The sequence below is a fragment of the Homarus americanus genome, unplaced genomic scaffold (genome assembly GCF_018991925.1).
Source record: "Homarus americanus isolate GMGI-L3 unplaced genomic scaffold, GMGI_Hamer_2.0 scaffold20465, whole genome shotgun sequence".
Classification (NCBI taxonomy): Eukaryota; Metazoa; Arthropoda; class Malacostraca; order Decapoda; family Nephropidae; genus Homarus; species Homarus americanus.
In genome coordinates this window covers 10040087-10060032 of record NW_024756914.1, presented here as the reverse complement: position 1 = coordinate 10060032, position 19946 = coordinate 10040087, and the positions used below count along the sequence as shown (strand labels likewise).

The 19946-nt window shown below is 40.5% G+C and overlaps 1 protein-coding gene across 1 annotated transcript in view; it reads left to right on the top strand.

Annotated features, from left to right (window-relative positions):
• The window catches only part of LOC121857210 (zinc finger and BTB domain-containing protein 11-like), a 34757-nt gene extending 16355 nt beyond the window's left edge, over window positions 1-18402 (top strand). Inside the window, exons 5-9 of the mRNA XM_042353162.1 lie at window positions 171-331; window positions 1537-1819; window positions 5424-5577; window positions 13529-13803; window positions 17081-18402. Coding sequence (XP_042209096.1) covers window positions 171-331; window positions 1537-1819; window positions 5424-5577; window positions 13529-13803; window positions 17081-17834 — 1627 coding nt within the window. The 3' untranslated portion in view covers window positions 17835-18402. The remainder of the gene's footprint in view (window positions 1-170; window positions 332-1536; window positions 1820-5423; window positions 5578-13528; window positions 13804-17080) is intronic.
• The last annotated feature ends 1544 nt before the right edge of the window (window positions 18403-19946 follow it).

Genomic DNA, 19946 nt, shown 5'->3' with positions numbered 1-19946 from the left:
GACACTTCAAGTTCTGTGTTGTTTTCAGGTTAACGGGTTCAGAGACTTAAGTGTTCGTGCTTATACGGATTTTTTTATTTAAAGACACAGTAGAGTAGATGTAAAACACATCCTTAACCTAATAAAGTACAGTATCATGTGGAGTGGTTCACACTCTCTCTCCTCCTCAGACGCACCAAGTCTCAAAGAGTTTACTCTTCACCTGAAACTCTCAAACGCCATCACCATCAAGTCAATCTGAAAATACCTCAAGATGATGTTTATTCTAAAGAGAGCTCTGGACGCTGTACCAAGACATCACAGAGAACTTCTGACGTCCGAGAACACGAAGGTAAGATGACTTATTCACACGGAGGATTATTACTGTTTTACTATGGAGGGAGGAAGGTGCTACATGGGAAGGGAATAAACAAGAGGATATAAATGTATGGTGGTGTTGTGTGGTGTATGGTGGTGTTGTGTGGTGTATGGTGGTGTATGGTGGTGTGTGGTGTATGGTGGTGTTGTGTGGTGTATGGTGGTGTTGTGTGGTGTATGGTGGTGTTGTGTGGTGTATGGTGGTGTGTGGTGTATGGTGGTGTTGTGTGGTGTATGGTGGTGTTGTGTGGTGTATGGTGGTGTATGGTGGTGTGTGGTGTATGGTGGTGTTGTGTGGTGTATGGAGTGTTGTGTGGTGTATGGTGGTGTTGTGTGGTGTATGGTGGTGTTGTGTGGTGTATGGTGGTGTTTGGTGTATGGGGGTGTTGTGTGGTGTATGGTGGTGTTGTGTGGTGTATGGTGGTGTTGTGTGGTGTATGGTGGTGTTGTGTTCAGTAATAACCAGCACACAAGATTTGGACATGATTTGGTGCTGACAGTTTGGACATGGTTTGGTGCTGACAGTTTGGACATGGTTTGGTGCTGACAGTTTGGACATGTACTGTAGGCTTGGTGGTGACAGTTAGGACACAGTTTGATGCTGACTTCTGATATGGTTGAGTGCTGACAGTTCTGATATGGTTTGGTGCTGACAGTTCTGATATGGTTTGGTGCTGACAGTTCTGATATGGTTTGGTGCTGACAGTTCTGATATGGTTTGGTGCTGACAGTTCTGATATGGTTTGGTGCTGACAGTTCTGATATGGTTTGGTGCTGACAGTTCTGATATGGTTTGGTGCTGACAGTTCTGATATGGTTTGGTGCTGACAGTTCTGATATGGTTTGGTGCTGACAGTTCTGATATGGTATGGTGCTGACAGTTCTGATATGGTTTGGTGCTGACAGTTCTTTACACACACACACACAGTTGATGAAGTGTATCTTATGATGTGATAAGGAAACTTAATAAACTTTTTACATGTGGTATAGAAAAAATCTTATTGTTTTCTACATTTTTATTGATTTCTAGTCATGTGCCTCAGTTCTATTGTGGGATTTTATGTAGAATGTCATCATATTATGTATTGTGTTCACCGAGAGTCATATTCTCGGGGACCGGCCATTGTCATAACACCTTGGCCGTCTTGTCTAACACATACACTTCCTTTGCATTGTCAGAGGATCTGCCGTACAATTATGAACACGGTGACAAATCGTTTGCTGAACAAAGATCAATGGCCCAACTCTTTAAGTCACGTGTGGTCAAACGAAAGAAGGTGACATGCAAGCTCTGTGGGAAGACTAATTCTCGCAGAGATCTGTGGAAGCACGTGAAGACCCACAGGAGAAGCTGCCCGTGTCCACGTTGTCCGAAGATATTCTCCCCCAAGAAGTTCTTAGATGATCATGGGAAGGCAGAACACAGTGGAGTGGTGCATCACACATGCAAAATCTGCTCAGAGTGAGTATGTAACAAACAATGAATCTCTTGAATACAGTACTGTACTGTACTAGGAACCCTAACTTAGTTCCCCTGATGATCAATTACCTGATTGTTAACCTAACTTAACTTATACACTTACCTAACCTAACTTATAGCCTAACATAACTTAACAAAACTTAACCTTACTTAACTTAGCTATAACGCAACATAACATAACTTATAACATACAAAGCTAAGCCAACCTAATTTAACCTAACTTACACCTTAACTTTGCTTAACCTAACCTAGCCAACCCCCCCCCCTCTCCCACTTAGTTGAATGGTATTTAATTGTCAGGTGAAATAAGCTTGGTTACCTCACCTTCATGAGATCCCAAGCAACTGTAGGTGCTTAATAGTTAGTCAGGGAAATATTGAGTTTTTGAGGACATCAGGGTAAGCATAACAAGGTCTCTTAGAACAGTGTTGTGTATCATCTATCTTCTCAAGCAGGTAGTGGGCAGCTACCAAACAGGGAGGTACTACTGCCTGGGAAGATATTGGAAGCATAATGTGTTGTAGACCCTGCTGCCATATGTGACCAAGTCCCAGGTTGATGATCTGACTTTCTCCCTCAGGGTCTCAATTGTTTCTCTTACTATTGACAACACAACAGACATATATCGTTAATCACTGTTCAATTTTTTTTTATGCCTTTTTATTAATATTTTTATTATTATTTAAAATTTGGGTTAATTTTATTAGTATTATTAATATTTTTTTTATTATAATTGTTATTTATTTATATTAATTTTTATTAATTCTACTATTATTATTATTATTATTATTATTATTATTATTATTATTTTTTTTTTTTTTTTTTTTTATTATTATATTTTCGCCCCCAGACTGATGTGGGTCATAAAATGTCCTGTGCCTTTATGTGTACTTGTACCTTTATGTGTACTGTACCTACCTTTATGTGTACTGTGCCTTTATGTGTACTGTATTTTATGTGTACATGTGTACTGTACCTTTTATGTGTACCTTTGTACATTGTACCTTTTATGTGTGTACTTATGTACTTTATGTACTGTACCAATGTGTACTGTACCTTTATGTGTGGTACCTTATGTGTATTGTACCTTTATGTGTACTGTACCTTTTATGTGTACTTATGTGTACTATGTGTACTGTACTTTATGTGTACTGTGCCTTTATGTGTACTGTACCTTTATGTGTGTACTGTATGTACTATTTTTATGTGTACTGTACCTTTATGTGTACTGTACCTTTATGTGTACTGTACCTTTATGTGTACTGTACCTTTATGTGTACTGTGCCTTTATGTGTACTGTACCTTTATGTGTACTGTACCTTTATGTGTACTGTACCTTTATGTGTACTGTACCTTTATGTGTACTGTACCTTTATGTGTACTGTACCTTTATGTGTACTGTACCTTTATGTGTACTGTACCTTTATGTGTACTGTACCTTTATGTGTACTGTACCTTTATGTGTACTGTCTAAGCCAACTTTTAAAATATATCTGCATCTATTTTTACCTAGACCATAAAATTAATATTCCCAAATACAGATGTAACTAACAATTATTTTTTTCATTACAAATCAAAAATTTCTATGACTGTGTGTCAGAATGATGGAGTGAGAGAGGCAGTGCAGTGGGTGAGAGGAGGAGGAAGTAGCAGTGTGTGGACGTGATCTTACTATGTTTGGTGTATTAGAGGTCATGTTGTTGGTGTGTGATGCTGAGGAATAAACCAAAGTGATGGTATAAATTAGGCAGAACACTTGGGAGCCTTCTTGTGGACGAGGAACATATGGCCAGATTTTATGGATCATCTGAAATTTAGCTCTGCAGATAGTTTTGGGGGTGGTTAAAGTTCAGGCTGGTTGAATGCTGGGGGAGGTGGGGGGGGGGGGACTCTTCAGATGAGTACTCAAGGGGCTAATCTTAGGTGATCCATGAAGCTTAAATTGTCTCATTCTTGGCCTCAACTACACTACTGATTACAGCAACCTTGCAGCCATGTTGTGGAGGGGAGACAACATGGCTGAACACATCCCATAAGGCAACTGGAGAGACGTTGCTAACCTTGAGATCATCCAATGTTTTAGTTTTAAATAATTAAGAGGAAAGATTCTCCCAAGGCCCAAAAGTGGGAAGGTGGACTTGATCATAGTCATGAGAGAAGACAGGGAGCTGGGGAGGAAGATCTAGTTTATGAAAATTGAAGTTACAAAAAATAATCCCATGTTTCAATTTATTTATATAAATTTTGCAAAAAACGCGTAAAGTGAACAACATAACATTTGGGATTAAATGAAATATAGACCGGCTGACCCCCAAACTCCACTTTTTCCGACACAATATCTATGTTCTAGTAAAATTAACATCTTAATTTTATGATGGTACATGCACACAATTAATACTTAAGAGAAATAGAGAAATACAGTCGCCAAGTTAATGTCCACTCAAATAATGGACTCAACTCCCTCCCCCTCTTCTCACACTCGCTGGCTCTTGCCTCTCTGAGAATTGTTTGGGGGAAAACCACTAGATTTTAAGGTATAGTAATAAATAATACCTCAAACTAAAGTTAGGATAATATAATTGACATTGCTGGATTCCTTGCAAGACCAGGAATATTATGAATATACACGTCATATATTTTGCACAAAAGATAACATATTTACTCAGAGTAAACAAAATACTTACATTAGATCTAAAATTTGTATTTTTAATGCAAAATCTATGATGTTTATATTCAAAATGATCATCAAATTGTAAGAATTCCAGCAATGTAAATTATATTCTGGCCCGGTAATTTGTATGAATTTTATGAGCTAAAACAAATATCTTCAATAAATAAACAAAATATACTTACCAAAATACTATCTGTCAATCAAAATACCCCACCTCCCCCCCTCTTCCCACCTGCTCCATGGGTCCCTCCCTCCCTCCCTACCCCTCACCCCCACCTTCCCTCCCTACCAGAGAAATGATTGGGTTATAACAGTATATTTACATTTTTAGTAATAAATAATACCTCAGACTAAAGTTAGGATAATATAATTGACATTGCTGGATTCCTTGCAAGACCAGGAATATTTTAAATATACACTTCATATATTTTGCACAAAAGATAACATATTTGCTCTGAGTAAACAAAATACTTGCATTAGATCTAAAATTTGTGTGTCTAATGCAAAATCTATGATGCTTATATTCAAAATGATCATCAAATTGTAAGAATTCCAGCAATGTAAATTATATTCTGGCCGGATAATTTGTATGAATTTTATGAGCTAAATAAAAAAAATTATACTTCACCCGTGTATATGAGTAGATGCACCGTGTAAAGTGGGAATTCCGGTTCTGGCAGGGTACCGCGTAAATGTAGATACACGTAAAGTGAAACCGCGTAAAGCGAGGGTTCACTGTACTGTACTTTACTTGCATTTATGCTCTAAAGGTGTTGGAAATTTCTGATATACTTTGAGTAAATATATTGTTTTACATTACCATGAATAGAAAGTATGAAATGATATATAGTACAGTAGTGTGCTGGGTACTGATAAACACTAACTTTGTATAGGTAATTAGATTTTTACTTTCAGAACATTTACAAGCTATTCCCGTCTGCTGCACCACATGTTCCAAATACATCTGGTCAGAGAAACAATGGAGTATGCCTGCAGTAAGTGTGAGTTAGTCTTCAAGACAGAGAAACTCCTCCTGGCTCACATGCAGTCTCTTCATCACATAGTACCAGTAAGTAGTGACTTAGTTCTCAGATGCTTCCAAATACTGTGTAGTGTAGTTACGTAGTTTAAATGTAACAAAATTTTAATGACAATCGCCCATATTTTTTAACTTTCAGTGTAGCAAGTTTGAAGAGGAATCCCAAACATCGGGTCAGTTTAAAGTGACCCGAGAAATGGATTCGTCAAAGCTGTCATTTGAGTTTGACAAATTCATTGTCGGGTCACTTTAAGATAACCTGATGTCCAGGATAACTCTTTAGACTTGCTGTACTGAATGTTTAACAAAAATAGGCAATTATTTACAACTTGTGGTAGTAGCTGTAGTGTACAGGGGCAGGTTTACATGGAGATTAATGAGGCTGCCCCCAAGCTTGAGGGCAGCCCCCCAGCTTGAGGGCAGCCCCCCAGCTTGAGGGCAGCCCCTCAGCAGCTATAATAAATACAGTAAACCCTCGATAACTTGGCACATGTGGGGTTCTGGCCATGCCGAGTTATCCCAAATTCCGACTTATAGCACTTCCTCCATCCTACAAAAATACAACAATAAAAAATTATCGATCCATATATGTGTACAGGAGCTCCCCTACTTACGAACATTCGAGTTACGAACTTTCAGAGATAAGAACAAACCTGTCCGTATGTCGAATTGCCCAATTGCCTGTTTGAAAACCGCACCGTGTCGTAAGTTCAACCGCCGCGCGATAGATGGCGTTGGCTGTTCGGCGTCATCCTGTATCCCCAGCACCATTGTTGTTGTTGTGTTCCTCTGCTGCCTCACGGTGTTATTTGTGGTTTATTATTGACCCCAACATGTCTCAGAAGCGTAAGAGTGATGCCAGTGGTGCTGGTGGTAGTAAGAAGTGTTGCACTATTATGTTGAAAACAAAGGTGGACATTATAAAGTGTTGTGAAAGAGGTGAGAAAATGATAAGCATAGCAAATGGTTTTGGGATGAATCGTTCGACTGTTGGGACAATTTTGAAGGACAAAGAGCGCATTATGCAACATGTGAAAGGTTCTCTGCCAATGCATTCCACGAACATTAGTAAGAAAAGAGGCTCAGTGATCGCAGAGATGGAAAAACTTTTGAGTGTGTGGCCGGAAGACCAGCATCAGCACCGCATGCCTATAAGCCTTAACCTAATTCAGCGGAAGGCCATATGTCTCTTTGAAAACGTAAAGGCTAAACATGGTGAGAGTGTTGCTGAAGAAACATTTACTGCTAGCCATGGCTGGTTCCACAGGTTTAAGGCTTGTTCAAACCTGCACAACATAAGCGGGAGTGGTGAGGCTGCCAGTGCTGACATGGTAGCAGCCAGGGAATTTCCTAAGCTTTTGTTGAAAATTATTGATGACAGGGGTCTCCTACCAGAGCAGGTGTTTAATGTGGATGAGACCGGCTTATACTGGAAGAAAATGCCTGATCGTACATATATCGCCAAAGAAGAGAAGACTATGCCTGGTTTTAAGGCATCGGAGGATAGACTTACTCTCCTGCTTGGTGGAAATGCTGCTGGTGACTGCAAACTAAAACCTTTGTTAGTGTATCATTCTGAAAACCCCAGGGCCCTCAAGGGTGTTGTTAAAGCTTCACTTCCTGTTGTGTGGAAGGCTAACCCTAAGGCATGGATGACTCGAGTCATGACTGGTTTTTCCATAATTTTGTACCTCAGGTGGAAAAGTACTGCAACAACAAAAACCTGCCCTTCAAGATCCTGCTTGTGCTAGATAATGCCCCTGGTCATCCATCATTCCTGGACGATTTCCACGCCAACATCAAGGTGGTGTACTTGCCTCCCAATACCACCTCTGTCCTGCAGCCCATGGACCAAGGTGTCATAGCAAGTTTTAAAGCATACTACCTGAGGAGAACTTTCACACAGGCTGTGAAGGAGACTGAAGGGGAGAGTGGAGTGACACTGAGAGAGTTCTGGAAGAACTACAACATCTACAAGGCCATTAAGAACATTGATGCTTCCTGGCGTGAGGTCAAGACTTCCAACATGAATGGTGTTTGGAAGAAGCTCTGCCCACAATTTGCCAATGACTTCAAGGGATTTACAGAGAATGTGGATTCAGTGGCCAACAACCTAGTGGAACTGGGCAAGCAACTGCATTTGGAAATGGAGGAGACGATGTCCACGAATTGTTGGACTGCCACACTGAGGAGCTGACCAACGAAGATTTGATGGAGCTGGAGTCACACAGGGTCCAGGAGGAGGAACAGGAGGCTGAGGAACCCCAAAAGTTCAACTCTAAGCAGCTGGCTGAAGATTTCAGCATGATTGAGAAGGTACTACACCAGCTTCTTTTGAGTCTCAGGACCAAACATTGAAAGATTTACAAAATTGTCTGCAGCTGTTCACGATGCTATTGCTTGCTACAAGATAATTTATGAAGAAAAGAAGAGATTAACTGTGCAGACGTCATCTCTTGATAAGTTTTTCAAGAGAGTTGAGATGGGACAGAAGGAGCAAAGGAAAACCGAAAGTTTTTCGTGTTGCATCACTGTGTGAAATCGAACGTGACTTGGAACCTGACACTACCGGGCGCTTGACCCACGCCGGGCAGCGGGTGTGAGTGAGGCGTCACTTGTGTTTCGGTGTTGCTACTAGTCACATATTTGCGTCTGCTGTTCTTATATTTTATGTAATTTTGTTAAATTTCACTGAAAATGCCAAAAAGAGCTTCAGATACCCTATGGGTAACAGTGAGACGAAAATGAAGCGTCTCTCATTATCGATAGCACAGAAAGTGGAGTTATTACAGAAGCTTGACCGTGGTGTACCTATGAGACATCTTACTGAAAAATATGGTGTGGGAACTACCACCATATATGACTTAAAGAAACAGAAAGACAAGTTGTTGAAGTTTTACACTGACAGTGATGACCCAAAAATAATGAAAAACAGAAAAACATTGCAGAGGGCAAAAAATGAAGATCTTGACCGCGTGCCGATTGAGTGGATTCGACAACGAAGAAGTGAACGTATGCCACTGACTGGTTTGATGGTCATGAAACAAGCTAAAATATACCATGAAGAAATGAACATTGATGGTGAGTGTGAATATTCAGAAGGTTGGCTGCAGAAATTAAAGAAGCGTCATGGTATAAAATATCTGAAAATCTGTGGTGAAAAGGCTTCTGCAGATCATGAAGCAGCTGAAAATTACATTGACAAATTTGCCAATATTATATCTGATGAAAACCTTAGACCTGAACAAATTTATAATGCTGATGAAACAGCTCTGTACTGGCGCTACGTTCCTAGAAAAACATTAAAGTTGGCAGTGATTGGAAAAAGCCAATGACCGAGATGTCTGAAAGGTGTACACAATTTACCTGTGCATTATTATGCCAACAAGAAAGCATGGGTAACCAGAGAACTATTTTCTGACTGGTTCAGTAACCGCTTTGTACCAGCAGCACTAGCTCACTGCAGGGAAGCTGGACTGGAAGCAAACTGTAAAATTCTATTGTTCCTTGACAACTGCTCCGCACATCCCCCTGCTGAACTTCTTGTGAAAAGTAATGTTTTTGTCATTTACTTTCCCCCAATGTGACGTCTTTAATACAGCCTTGTGACCAAGGAATTTTACGCTCCATGAAGAGCAAATATAAAGATTTTTTTTTAACTGTATGCTTGATGCAGTCAACAGAGGCGTAGGAATCAAGAGCTTCACGAAAGAGTTCAATGTTAAGGATGCCATTTATTCAGTTGCTAATGCTTGGAACGCTGTTGATAAACCAACATTAACAAATGCCTGGCACAGGCATTAGCCTACAACGATGTTTGATGTAAATGAAGATGCAGATGAAGACTTTGAAGAATTTTATGTCACTAAGGAGAAGATGATGATATCAAACCTCCTGACTTATGCCAAAGGTTTATCTTCCGAAAGTGTAAATAAGTTGGAGGAAGCCGACATTGAAGAAGTGCTGAACATTGACAATGATGCACCTGTTGTGCATTTGTTGAGTGATGGGGAAATAGCTGAAATGGTGCTAAATAAAGATAAGCATGAGGATAGTAGTGATGATGATGATGAAATTGTGAACACAGGTGAAAAAGTCTCCATAGACGATGTGGTGAAAACCTGTGATCAGTTAATTACTGTCCTTAAACAACGTGCATTTATCAGTGAGCACGAGACTATGGCAGTTTATTCCATTAAAGAGAGACTGCTTAGACAGAAACCACTGTTAATGAGAGTCCTGTTCCTAGCCCATCTTCAGATGTCCGACTCCTACTTGACGATGACAACACTGATGTGTCCTCTTCATGATAAACAAGCCAGCTGTAATGTACCTTTACTGTATCTGTTGGAAGTTTTACTAAATGTTTTCCTTACAAATAAACTGTACTAGAGTATTTATGGACTATATTTATCCCACAATTTCATTTATACTAAACCTAACTAAACTGAACCGAAACTAACCTAACAACCTAACCATTCCAAAATCCGAAAAGTTCCAAAAACCGAAATACGTCTGGCCCCAAGGATTTCGGATAAGGGATTGTCAACCTGTACAACCTTTAAAGCCATTCCCAGTGCCCCAGACCCTGTACCTCAGACCTTGTTGATCCTCCAACTAACTCCAACACCCCTGCAAGCAACATAAGTCCCAGCATGCAAGGCAGCACTAGGAATAAAGTAAGTGTAAACGCCTTCTGAGCGTTTAAAGGTTAATCAGACTCATCACGTTAAACTCGAACGTTATATAATTCGGTCAAACCTGTTGAATACAATTCATTTTAGTATTTCAAATAAATCATACATAGGCAATCGTACTTAAATGTTTAATCCAATATATATTCACATAACAATCATAGCTATGTAATTAGTCTAATCTTAACACTTATAATGAGTACTTAATTTGCCATATCTCTATGTTGTCACAGTGATAACCGATGCAATGGACACAGTCTACCTGTGTAAACTTAAGTGCAGTTTAAACTTACGAGTTGAAAGTCTCAAGAGAAACAGGATAGGTGTTGACTCTACGATGGGGATAGCTACTCTGGCAGTACCCTGCCCGGAGTCACATGCCAGCCCTGGCTGGTCAACTTTGCTGCATCAGGAGTTTATACATAAACAAGTTCCCTTCACACACTCCAACCTCCTTCTGGGCCTCTCATCTCCACCATCTTCGTACTCTACACACTGTATACGGCCAGGCACACCCAATGAACATGACATGACTTACAGCCGAGCATAATGTTTGTTTATGTGTCATCCTACTCATTACTGCTTGCGGTAACAGTAAGTACAGTGACCTTATAAATACCTTTATTTATTATTACTATACAGTGGTCCCTCGGTTAACGAACGGTTCGGTTAACGAAATTTCGGTTAACGAATTACCTTCCATAAGAATCTTCAATTTGGTTAACGAACAAAAATTTGTTTAACGAAATCCTTACGAACATCACGTTTTGTTGTGAGCATCAGCTGATGGGCTAGTCTGCCAATTCAGTAATCTGTTCTATGTTTACATTCGTTTCCAGTAGAGTAAATATCAATAAAGTTGTGGTCTTTAATATTTTTGCATATTTTATATTACAATTATTAGTCATTTTAACATTTATTTAACATATTGATAATATATGCAGTACAGGGAACTAGTTTTTTGTGCGCCCATCAGCCTCTTGACTCAGCCACAAGGCGTCAGTTGGGCTCTGTTGACAGTGGAGTGAACATCTATTTTGTTGGTTCTTGAATATTTTTGCATTTTTCATTAAAGGTATCGTAATTTTTCATTTGCAAGTGAGAGCTGGGTATGTTTTGTGACTATCGAATAAGGGTGTTAAAATATCAAGTGCAGATAGTTGGGTTGTGAATAGTGAGATGTTCCTGCACACCAACAACAAGACACACAGGTGCTGGGCTGGCTGGCTGGTCAGTTGTTCGAGTTATGTAAACAGAGTGCCAGGGATTTAATATGTCTCAATAACTCCTCTGGGGTTGAGTGGGATTTTTTTTTCAGGAAAAATATTATTTTCAATAATAAGTTTATTAACCCAGCACCAAATGAACCTAAAATATGGGAATTGTGGTGAAACTGCAAACTGTCTTTATTAAAGGGGTCGTGGGGAGACAGTGCTGGGAAAGCAGAGGGGGAGGAGGAATTGTCTGCTCCAACCATCTGTCATCCAGCCACTGTCTACTCTTATTTGTTCTTGTTTTATAGTTTAAATTATTGTATATTGTCTTTATTTATTAGTCAGATTAGAGCATTGAAATTATATTTATATTATATATTCTTTATTTTTAAGTCACATTAGAACATTAAAATGATATTTCCACAACTCTTATTGTTTCTAATGTAAATAAACACTGCGGCAGCACTAATAGTGGCACTGTACAGTCAACCAAAGGTGTCATCAACCTCTCCCTGGCTCTGTCACTCACAGTATTACTGGTGGCAAAGTAAGGCTGTACGTAAAGGTGATTGGTGGATCTGTTTTCAACTGTATCACTGTCAGGATAAATATTAAACAATCTAAAGGTAGAATTTTCATAATAATGAACTATTCATTGTTATTTAAGATCATGAGAAGTTTCCAAGTGTTCATATATTTGGTTGAATAATGAAGAAAATTTGATGTGAGAATCTTGTGGCAGTCCTCGTTGTTGAGTTGCCACTTTATCAATATAATTTCTTCACTATTTAAGCAAATACAGTGACCCCTCGTTTAACGAACACCTCGGTTAACGTAATTTCGATTAACGAACTGCCTTCCATAAGGATCTTCAATTCGGTTAACGAAGTTCTTACGAACCGACCTCAACATGTTTTCGCTTGCACTGGCCGGGCAACCAGCTTTAGTATCAGTCCGCCAATACATTAATCGGTTCTAGGGCTTAAATTCCTTACTATTTTAGTAAATATCAAGAAGTTTATACTACTCAATAATTTTAAAAGTTTAATATTCAATTTTTTAGTCATTTTAACAATTATTGAACATAATTGAAGGTAAAGTGACTAGTTTAATGCGCGGCATCCAGCCTCTTAACACAGCAAACAGGAGTTAGTCTCTCTCTGTTTTCACTGGAGGTAACATCTTGCTTGAGACTCTCTTCAACTAAATGCTTTTTTTCTGTGTTTCCAAGCAAATTATTGGTCATTTTGAAATATATTTTACATACTGACAATATATAATGCAGTGCATTGTTGATTTAAAGAAAATAATCTTGAATTACACCAAGAGAGCTAAAATTTTATGGGTGAAATGGTGCCATGGGGTGACTTCTCTTCCACCCCAATGCCTTCTCTTCTTCCTTCTCCTCCACCCCCATTCTAAATCCCATCATCATCATCATCATCATCATCCAGGAGCCTTCTACATACACACCTCAAAGTAAGTGAACTTTTCTACCATTTTTGTTGAATTTAGGAAATTTTCGGTGAGCTGGAACCAATTACCCAAAAACCCATTGAAACAATGGTTTCGGTTAACGAACTTTTCGGTTAACGAACGACCTTCTGGAACGGATTGAGTTCGTTAACGGAGGGGTAACTGTATATGAACATTTGCAAGTTTTCATAATCTTACATAATGATGAATACATTGTAGTTTATTATAAAAATGATTAATATTTAACCTGATAGTGATACAACAAAAAATAGATCCACCAATCACAATCACCATTACATACTGTACAGCCTTACTTTACCAGGTATTACTGTGAGTGACAGAGCCAGGGTGAGGTTGATGACATCTGGGGTTGACTCCAGTACCCAGGTATTTAAGAACCTGAAATTGGATTTCACGAATTATCTTGACTCCACTTTACTACAGTTATGCTTGGGAAGAAACAGAGAAGAGTTTGTGGTCACCAGAAAGACAGACCAGTAATGTACTGTACTGTACTGTACAATAATATGACCCATTATATTTCTTCAGAATTTAAGTTTAAATAAACATGCATATGAATGTCCTGGTCTTTTTTAGGTCAAGACGTACAAGTGTAGTATTTGTAATATAGCGTTTCGCGACCGCCGAGCTTTGTTGAAGCACAATAGGACGCTTCACAAGCACGAAAAGCCATTCACTTGTTCTGGATGCGACAAACAGTTCAAAAGTTCAAAGACTATGAAGAGTCATGAACGCAAGTGTCAACAGTCAGCACCATCCCAGCCTGCTGAGTGTGAGAGAGGGACCCAGGTGACGCAGCCTTTCACACCGCCTCCTGCTCCTGCCAACTTATGTGTACATTGTGGCCAGAGGTAAGTGTTCCTTGTCTTGTGGCCAGAGGTAAGTGTTCCTTGTCTTGTGGCCAGAGGTAAGTGTTCCTTGTCTTGTGGCCAGAGGTAAGTGTTCCTTGTCTTGTGGCCCGAGGTAAGTGTTCCTTGTTTTGTGGCCAGAGGTAAGTGTTCCTTGTTTTGTGGCCAGAGGTAAGTGTTCCTTGTCTTGTGGCCAGAGGTAAGTGTTCCTTGTCTTGTGGCCAGAGGTAAGTGTTCCTTGTCTTGTGGCCAGAGGTAAGTGTTCCTTTTCTTGTGGCCAGAGGTAAGTGTTCCTTGTGAGGTATGTTCCTTGTCTTGTGGCCAGAGGTAGAGGTAAGTGTTCCTTGTCTTGTGGCCAGAGAGAGTAACAGTGCCAGAGGTAAGTGTTCCTTGTCTTGTGGCCAGAGGTAAGTGTTCCTTGTCTTGTGGCCAGAGGTAAGTGTTCCTTGTCCCAGAGGTAAGTGTTCCTTGTCTTGTGGCCAGAGGTAAGTGTTCCTTGTCTGGCCAGAGTAAGTGTTCCTTGTCTTGTGGCCAGAGTAAGTGTTCCTTGTCTTGTGGCCAGAGGTAAGTGTTCCTTGTCTTGTGGCCAGAGGTAAGTGTTTTGTCTTGTGGCCAGAGTAAGTGTTCTTTGTCTTGTGTGGTGGCCAGAGGTAAGTGTTCCTTGTCTTGTGGAGGTAAGTGTTCCTTGTCTTGTGGCCAGAGGTAAGTGTTCCTTGTCTTGTGGCCAGAGGTAGTGTAGTGTTCCTCTTGTCCTTGTGGGTAAGTGTTCCCAGGCCAGAGGTAAGTGTTCCTTGTCTTGTGGCCAGAGGTAAGTGTTCTTGTCTTGTGGCCAGAGGTAAGTGTTCCTTGTCTTGTGGCCAGAGGTAAGTGTTCTTGTCTTGTGGAGGTAAGTGTTCCTTGTCTTGTGGCCAGAGGTAAGTGTTCCTTGTCTTGTGGCCCAGGTAAGTGTTCCTTGTCTTGTGGCCAGAGGTAAGTGTTCCTTTTCTGGCCCGAGGTAAGTGTCTGTCTTGTGGCCAGAGGTAAGTGTTTCTTGTCTGTCACAGAGGTATGTTCCTTGTCTTGTAGAGGTAAGTGTTCCTTGTCTTGTCCAGAGGTAAGTGTTCCTTGTCTTGTCCAGAAGTAAGTTCCTTGTCTTGTGGCCAGAGGTAAGTGTTCCTTGTTCCTGGCCTGAGGTAAGGTTCCTTGTCTTGTGGCCAGAGGTAAGTGTTCTTGTCTTGTGGCCAGAGGTAAGTGTTGCTTGTCTTGTCCAGAGGTAAGTGTTCCTTGTCTTGGGTCCAGAGGTAAGTGTTCCTTGTCTTGTGGCCAGAGGTAAGTGTTCCTTGTCTTGTGGCCAGAGGTAAGTGTTGCTTGTCTTGTGGCCAGAGGAGTGTTCCTTGTCTGAGGCCTGAGGAAGTGTTCCTGTCTTGTCCAGAGGTAAGTGTTCCTTGTCTTGTGGCCAGAGGTAAGTGTTCCTTGTCTTGTGCCCGAGGTAAGTGTTCCTTGTCTTGTGGCCAGAGGTAAGTGTTCCTTGTCTTGTGGCCAGAGGTGTTCCTTGTCTTGTGCCAGAGGTGTTCTTTTCTTTGGCCCGAGGTAAGTGTTCCTTGTCTTGTGGCCAGAGGTAAGTGTTCCTTGTCTTGTGGCCAGAGGTAAGTGTTCCTTGTCTTGTGGCCAGAGGTAGTGTTCCTTGTCTTGTGGCCAGAGGTAAGTGTTCCTTGTCTTGTGGCCAGAGGTAAGTGTTCCTTGTCTGTGGCCAGAGGTAAGTGTTCCTTGTCTTGTGGCCCGAGGTAAGTGTTCCTTGTCTTGTCCAGAGGTAAGTGTTCCTTGTCTTGGTCCGAGGTAAGTGTTGCTTGTCTTAGGCCAGAGGTGTGCCTTGTTGGCCCGAGGTGTGTTCCTTGTCTTGTGGCCAGAGGTAAGTGTTCCTTGTCTTGTGGCCAGAGGTAAGTGTTGCTTGTCTGTGGCCAGAGGTAAGTGTTCCTTGTCTCAGCCTGAGGTAGTGTTCCTGTCTTAGGTCTGAGGTAAGTGTTCCTTGTCTTGTGGCCAGAGGTAGTGTTCCTTGTCTTGTGGCCAGAGGTAAGTGTTCCTTGTCTTTTGGCCAGAGGTAAGTGTTCCTTGTCTTTGGCCCGAGGTAAGTGTTCCTTGTCTTGTGGCCAGAGGTAAGTGTTCCTCTGGTCCGAGGAAGTGTTCCTTGTCTTGTGGCCAGAGGAAGTGTTCCTTGTCTTAGGCCCGAGGTAAGTGTTCCTTGTCTTGTGGCCAGAGGTAAGTGTTCCTTGTCTTGTACAGAGGTAAGTGTTCCTTGTCTTTGGCCCGAGGTAAGTGTTCCTTTTCCTAGGTAGGTGTCCTTGTCTTGTGGCCAGAGGTAAGTGTTCCTTGTCTTGTGGCCAGAGGTAAGTGTTCCTTGTCCTAGGCAGGTAGTGTTCCTTGTCTTGTGGCCAGAGGTAAGTGTTCCTTGTCTTAGGCCAAGGAGTCCTTGTCTTAGGCCCGAGGTAAGTGTTCTTGTCTTGTGGCCAGAGGTAAGTGTTCCTTGTCTTTGGCCAGAGGTAAGTGTTCCTTGTCTTAGGGCGAGGTGTTCTTGTCTTGTCCAGAGGTAAGTGTTCCTTGTCTTGCCAGAGGTGTTCCCTTGTCTTGTGGCCAGAGGTAAGTGTTCCTTGTCTTGTGGCCAGAGGTAAGTGTTCCTTGTCTTGTGGCCCGAGGTAAGTGTTCCTTGTCTTGTGGCCAGAGGTAAGTGTTCCTTGTCTTGTGGCCCGAGGTAAGTGTTCCTTGTCTTGTTGAAGTAACCAAATCTTGTCATCTTTCATCATCATTAACTTGTCCCACACCAAACTTCTTTATGTTCACATGACACTCACGTCAGTTTAAATGCTCATAAAAAACACCAGTTTTGAGCAGCAGTAATGTACTGTATTTATAACTCTAACATGTAACAAAATGGTAATTTTTATTATTTGAAATACAGCTACAGTAGTTTAGTTTGGTATTTTTTAATGTTTGGACTCTAGCCTCATAGAGTACAGCCTCTGTACTATACTGCAGTACTGTCCAGTACAGTATCTGTGTCCAGTATTGTAAAGTATAACTACAAGACTAGAATAGAGTACAGTATGAAGATCTTGTTTTACTCTCTCAACTTGGGATTAGAAAGAGGTTGAGTAATTGGTAGAATTATGTTTCTTTTGGCTAACAATACCTTTTAGATGTATAACTTAATATATTATGAGTGTTGTCTGTCACAAGTCAGGTACAAAACTTAAGATTTGTAATTATATCTGTAGGTAACTCTTATTATCAGAGAATTTTTCTTTAGCTTTTCAGATGAGGAAACAATGGAACAACACAGTAAGACAGTTCACAACTTAACCACGGTGAGTTTTGAAGAAAAGGAGGAATGTGTCCGGGGAGACAAGGAAGGAGCTGCAGATCACAATATCTTGAGGAATCCTGAAAATAATGACAAACTATATTATTGTCCTGACTGTGGGGAAAGATTTTCAGATATTGCCTCCCTCAGCAGACATGCTGTTGAACAAAACCATGCTGGTGTGTCTGAGTCATGTTGGATATGTGGGCTGTGTAATAGTGCCTTCTTAGAGGAGCATCAGTTGACCAAACACATGGTCACACACAAAGTTCATTTCATAAGTAATTTGTTACCATCAGATTCTTCAAGACAAGTCAATGAGCAGCTTGTGTGTGTAAACAAGAGACAAAGGAAAAATAATTACAATACTATAGGTTCAGTTGACCTCCAGTTCAGTAAAAACTTAGAGCACAGTCAAAAGTTTGTAAATGAAGAAAAATGTCCAGAGGAAAAGTATAAAGCGATGACTTCACAGCCATCACGAGTTGCCCCCGTAATGGTAGACACCGGGTGGCTGAAACAGTCATCAACCGTAACTTCCACGGACTTGGTGAATAACTCGGACTTAAACGTAACGTCCAACACTGGGAGTTGTGCAGTCTCAGTCCCCAGTTTAACTCATGCGTGTGAAATGCAGAGTACTACCCAGGTAGTTGCAGTAACTTTACAAGAGGAAAAAAATAAACATCATCAAGAGTAAAGCTTACCAGTTACATTATCTTCAGTGGAAAGTGTGTGTCTCTGAATGACAGTGTTGCATTGAATGCTGGGCCAGGTCAGCTGCTTCAGCCCTGAACACTTGTGTATCATCAGGTAATGATGTGAGTCAAAGAGGATCATTAGATGTGGTTGGTGATGCCTGGGATGTTGCTGGTACTTTGACCAACATGAAGTCTTTAAGTTCTTCTTTTAATAACTATTAATCGGTACACAAGTACGGTAATATCTCCATTGGCCGGAACTCTCCAATACCCGGAATTGAGATTGGCTCAGAATCTTTCCTGAAAAATTCTCTCAATTCTGGGTCTGGAAGCAGATTTTGAGGATGAAATGCTGTAATGCGCAATTTCCAGAAAATTCCGAGAAACTTTTCCCAGTACCTGTAAACATTCTGGGAATGTGGGATTTTTCAGGGTTTGAGAGTTCTCTCGTTACCCGGATATCTCTCGTCCCCAGAAGAGCTCTGCACCAATTATTCCGGCTAACGGTTATATCACTATACAGTACAGTAATCTCTGATTATTCACGTACAGTCATGCGCAGGTTAACGTCCGATCGCGCCGTGCATGCCCCCAAAAAAACGTACGCCTGCTGGACCACCACTCCACGACCCCCTGACGGAGACACGATGATCCTCCCCATACTGGTCAGATATTATGTGTTAAAGGAATATGCTTCCTTCCTTAGGCTTTTTTAAGCATTTGCCTCCAGGTGTAATGTTAACCTACATCTATTGAGGATAAAATCTTTCACCTACAAATTGACAATAACACATTTGCTGTAATCAGACATATCTAGTTGCCTCAACAATTGCAACCAATTGGGGTTGCAATTTCAAATTCTGTGGCATTACTAAGAATAACAAAGTCTCTGGTGCACTCTAAGATTAAGAGAGAAAACGGAGGACTCAGGCGTCCTGATGTGAGAGAAAACGGACTCGTATGATGGGGGACCAAATAAAAAAAAGCATAGCTACATGTTTTGTGGACTACAGTATTAAGCGTACCCTTTTCATCACTTTGTAATAAACCTAGCCATGCCTATGTGTGTTTATGATATTTACCATAACATTATATATATATTTAGTGGGTCTAAATGGTCGTAAAATGGGAAACTTGGGGTTGGGTCTTGGGTGCCTGGAACCAATTAGAATAAATCCCATAGGTTCTGTACTTTCGTTATCGGCGGGGTCCCAATTAGGCGCGATAACCAAGGGATGACTGTACTGTACTGTCGACCCTCGTTAATTCGGATTTCGGATAATTCGGACAAAATCTGAACGAACTTTTTTTTTTTTTTTTAAAGATTTGTAGGAATATTACCTACGCGGACCTTAAGCTAAAATGCTGGTCCACCCACTGCTGGGATAAAACACCAGCATCTTTTTGGTCAAATGTAACATCTCCACCACTAGTGTGGGGGGGGGGATGCAACTTTTAGCTTCAGACATGAAAAATATTTACCATTTACTGCCAGTAAACAATGGAAACGTAAAATTTGTACCAATTAGTAATGAAAAGTTGTGCAAATGAAGCTCACTAACTTACAATAGGCTAAATTACCTTACAACGTGTTTTCAGTAGTCTATGTTGAAGTTCTTAGCACAGGCTAACTTATCATATCATATATACGGTATCACAGTTCTCATTGATCTACAAAAAATACCGGTAATAAAAACCTTTTTGATATTTCACACTTAATATAATACCCGGTAATCTACTTCAACCTCCTATTGTTTACAACGACACATGACGCTCCACCAGCTGTTGAGTATCAATCAGCTACACGGTACACGTGTTTTTCGAATCGTTTTCAGTTAAAAAACTGTTACATCACATGTATATTTTACCTTAACTGTGCCTGAATGAATATATTCTCGGAAATAAATAGTAGTTTTGCTGAAACATGATGTATTTTAATGTAAAATAGGATAAAATACATGACGAAAACATAAGATTTTACCTAACCTTCCGATGTTCAAGAGAAGTTACTGGTTTTTTTAATAGTTTTTGGTTAAAATATTGTTATATTACAATGGTACTCTATTCATACTGTGCTTGATAAAATGCATTCACGGAAATGTAATATTTTT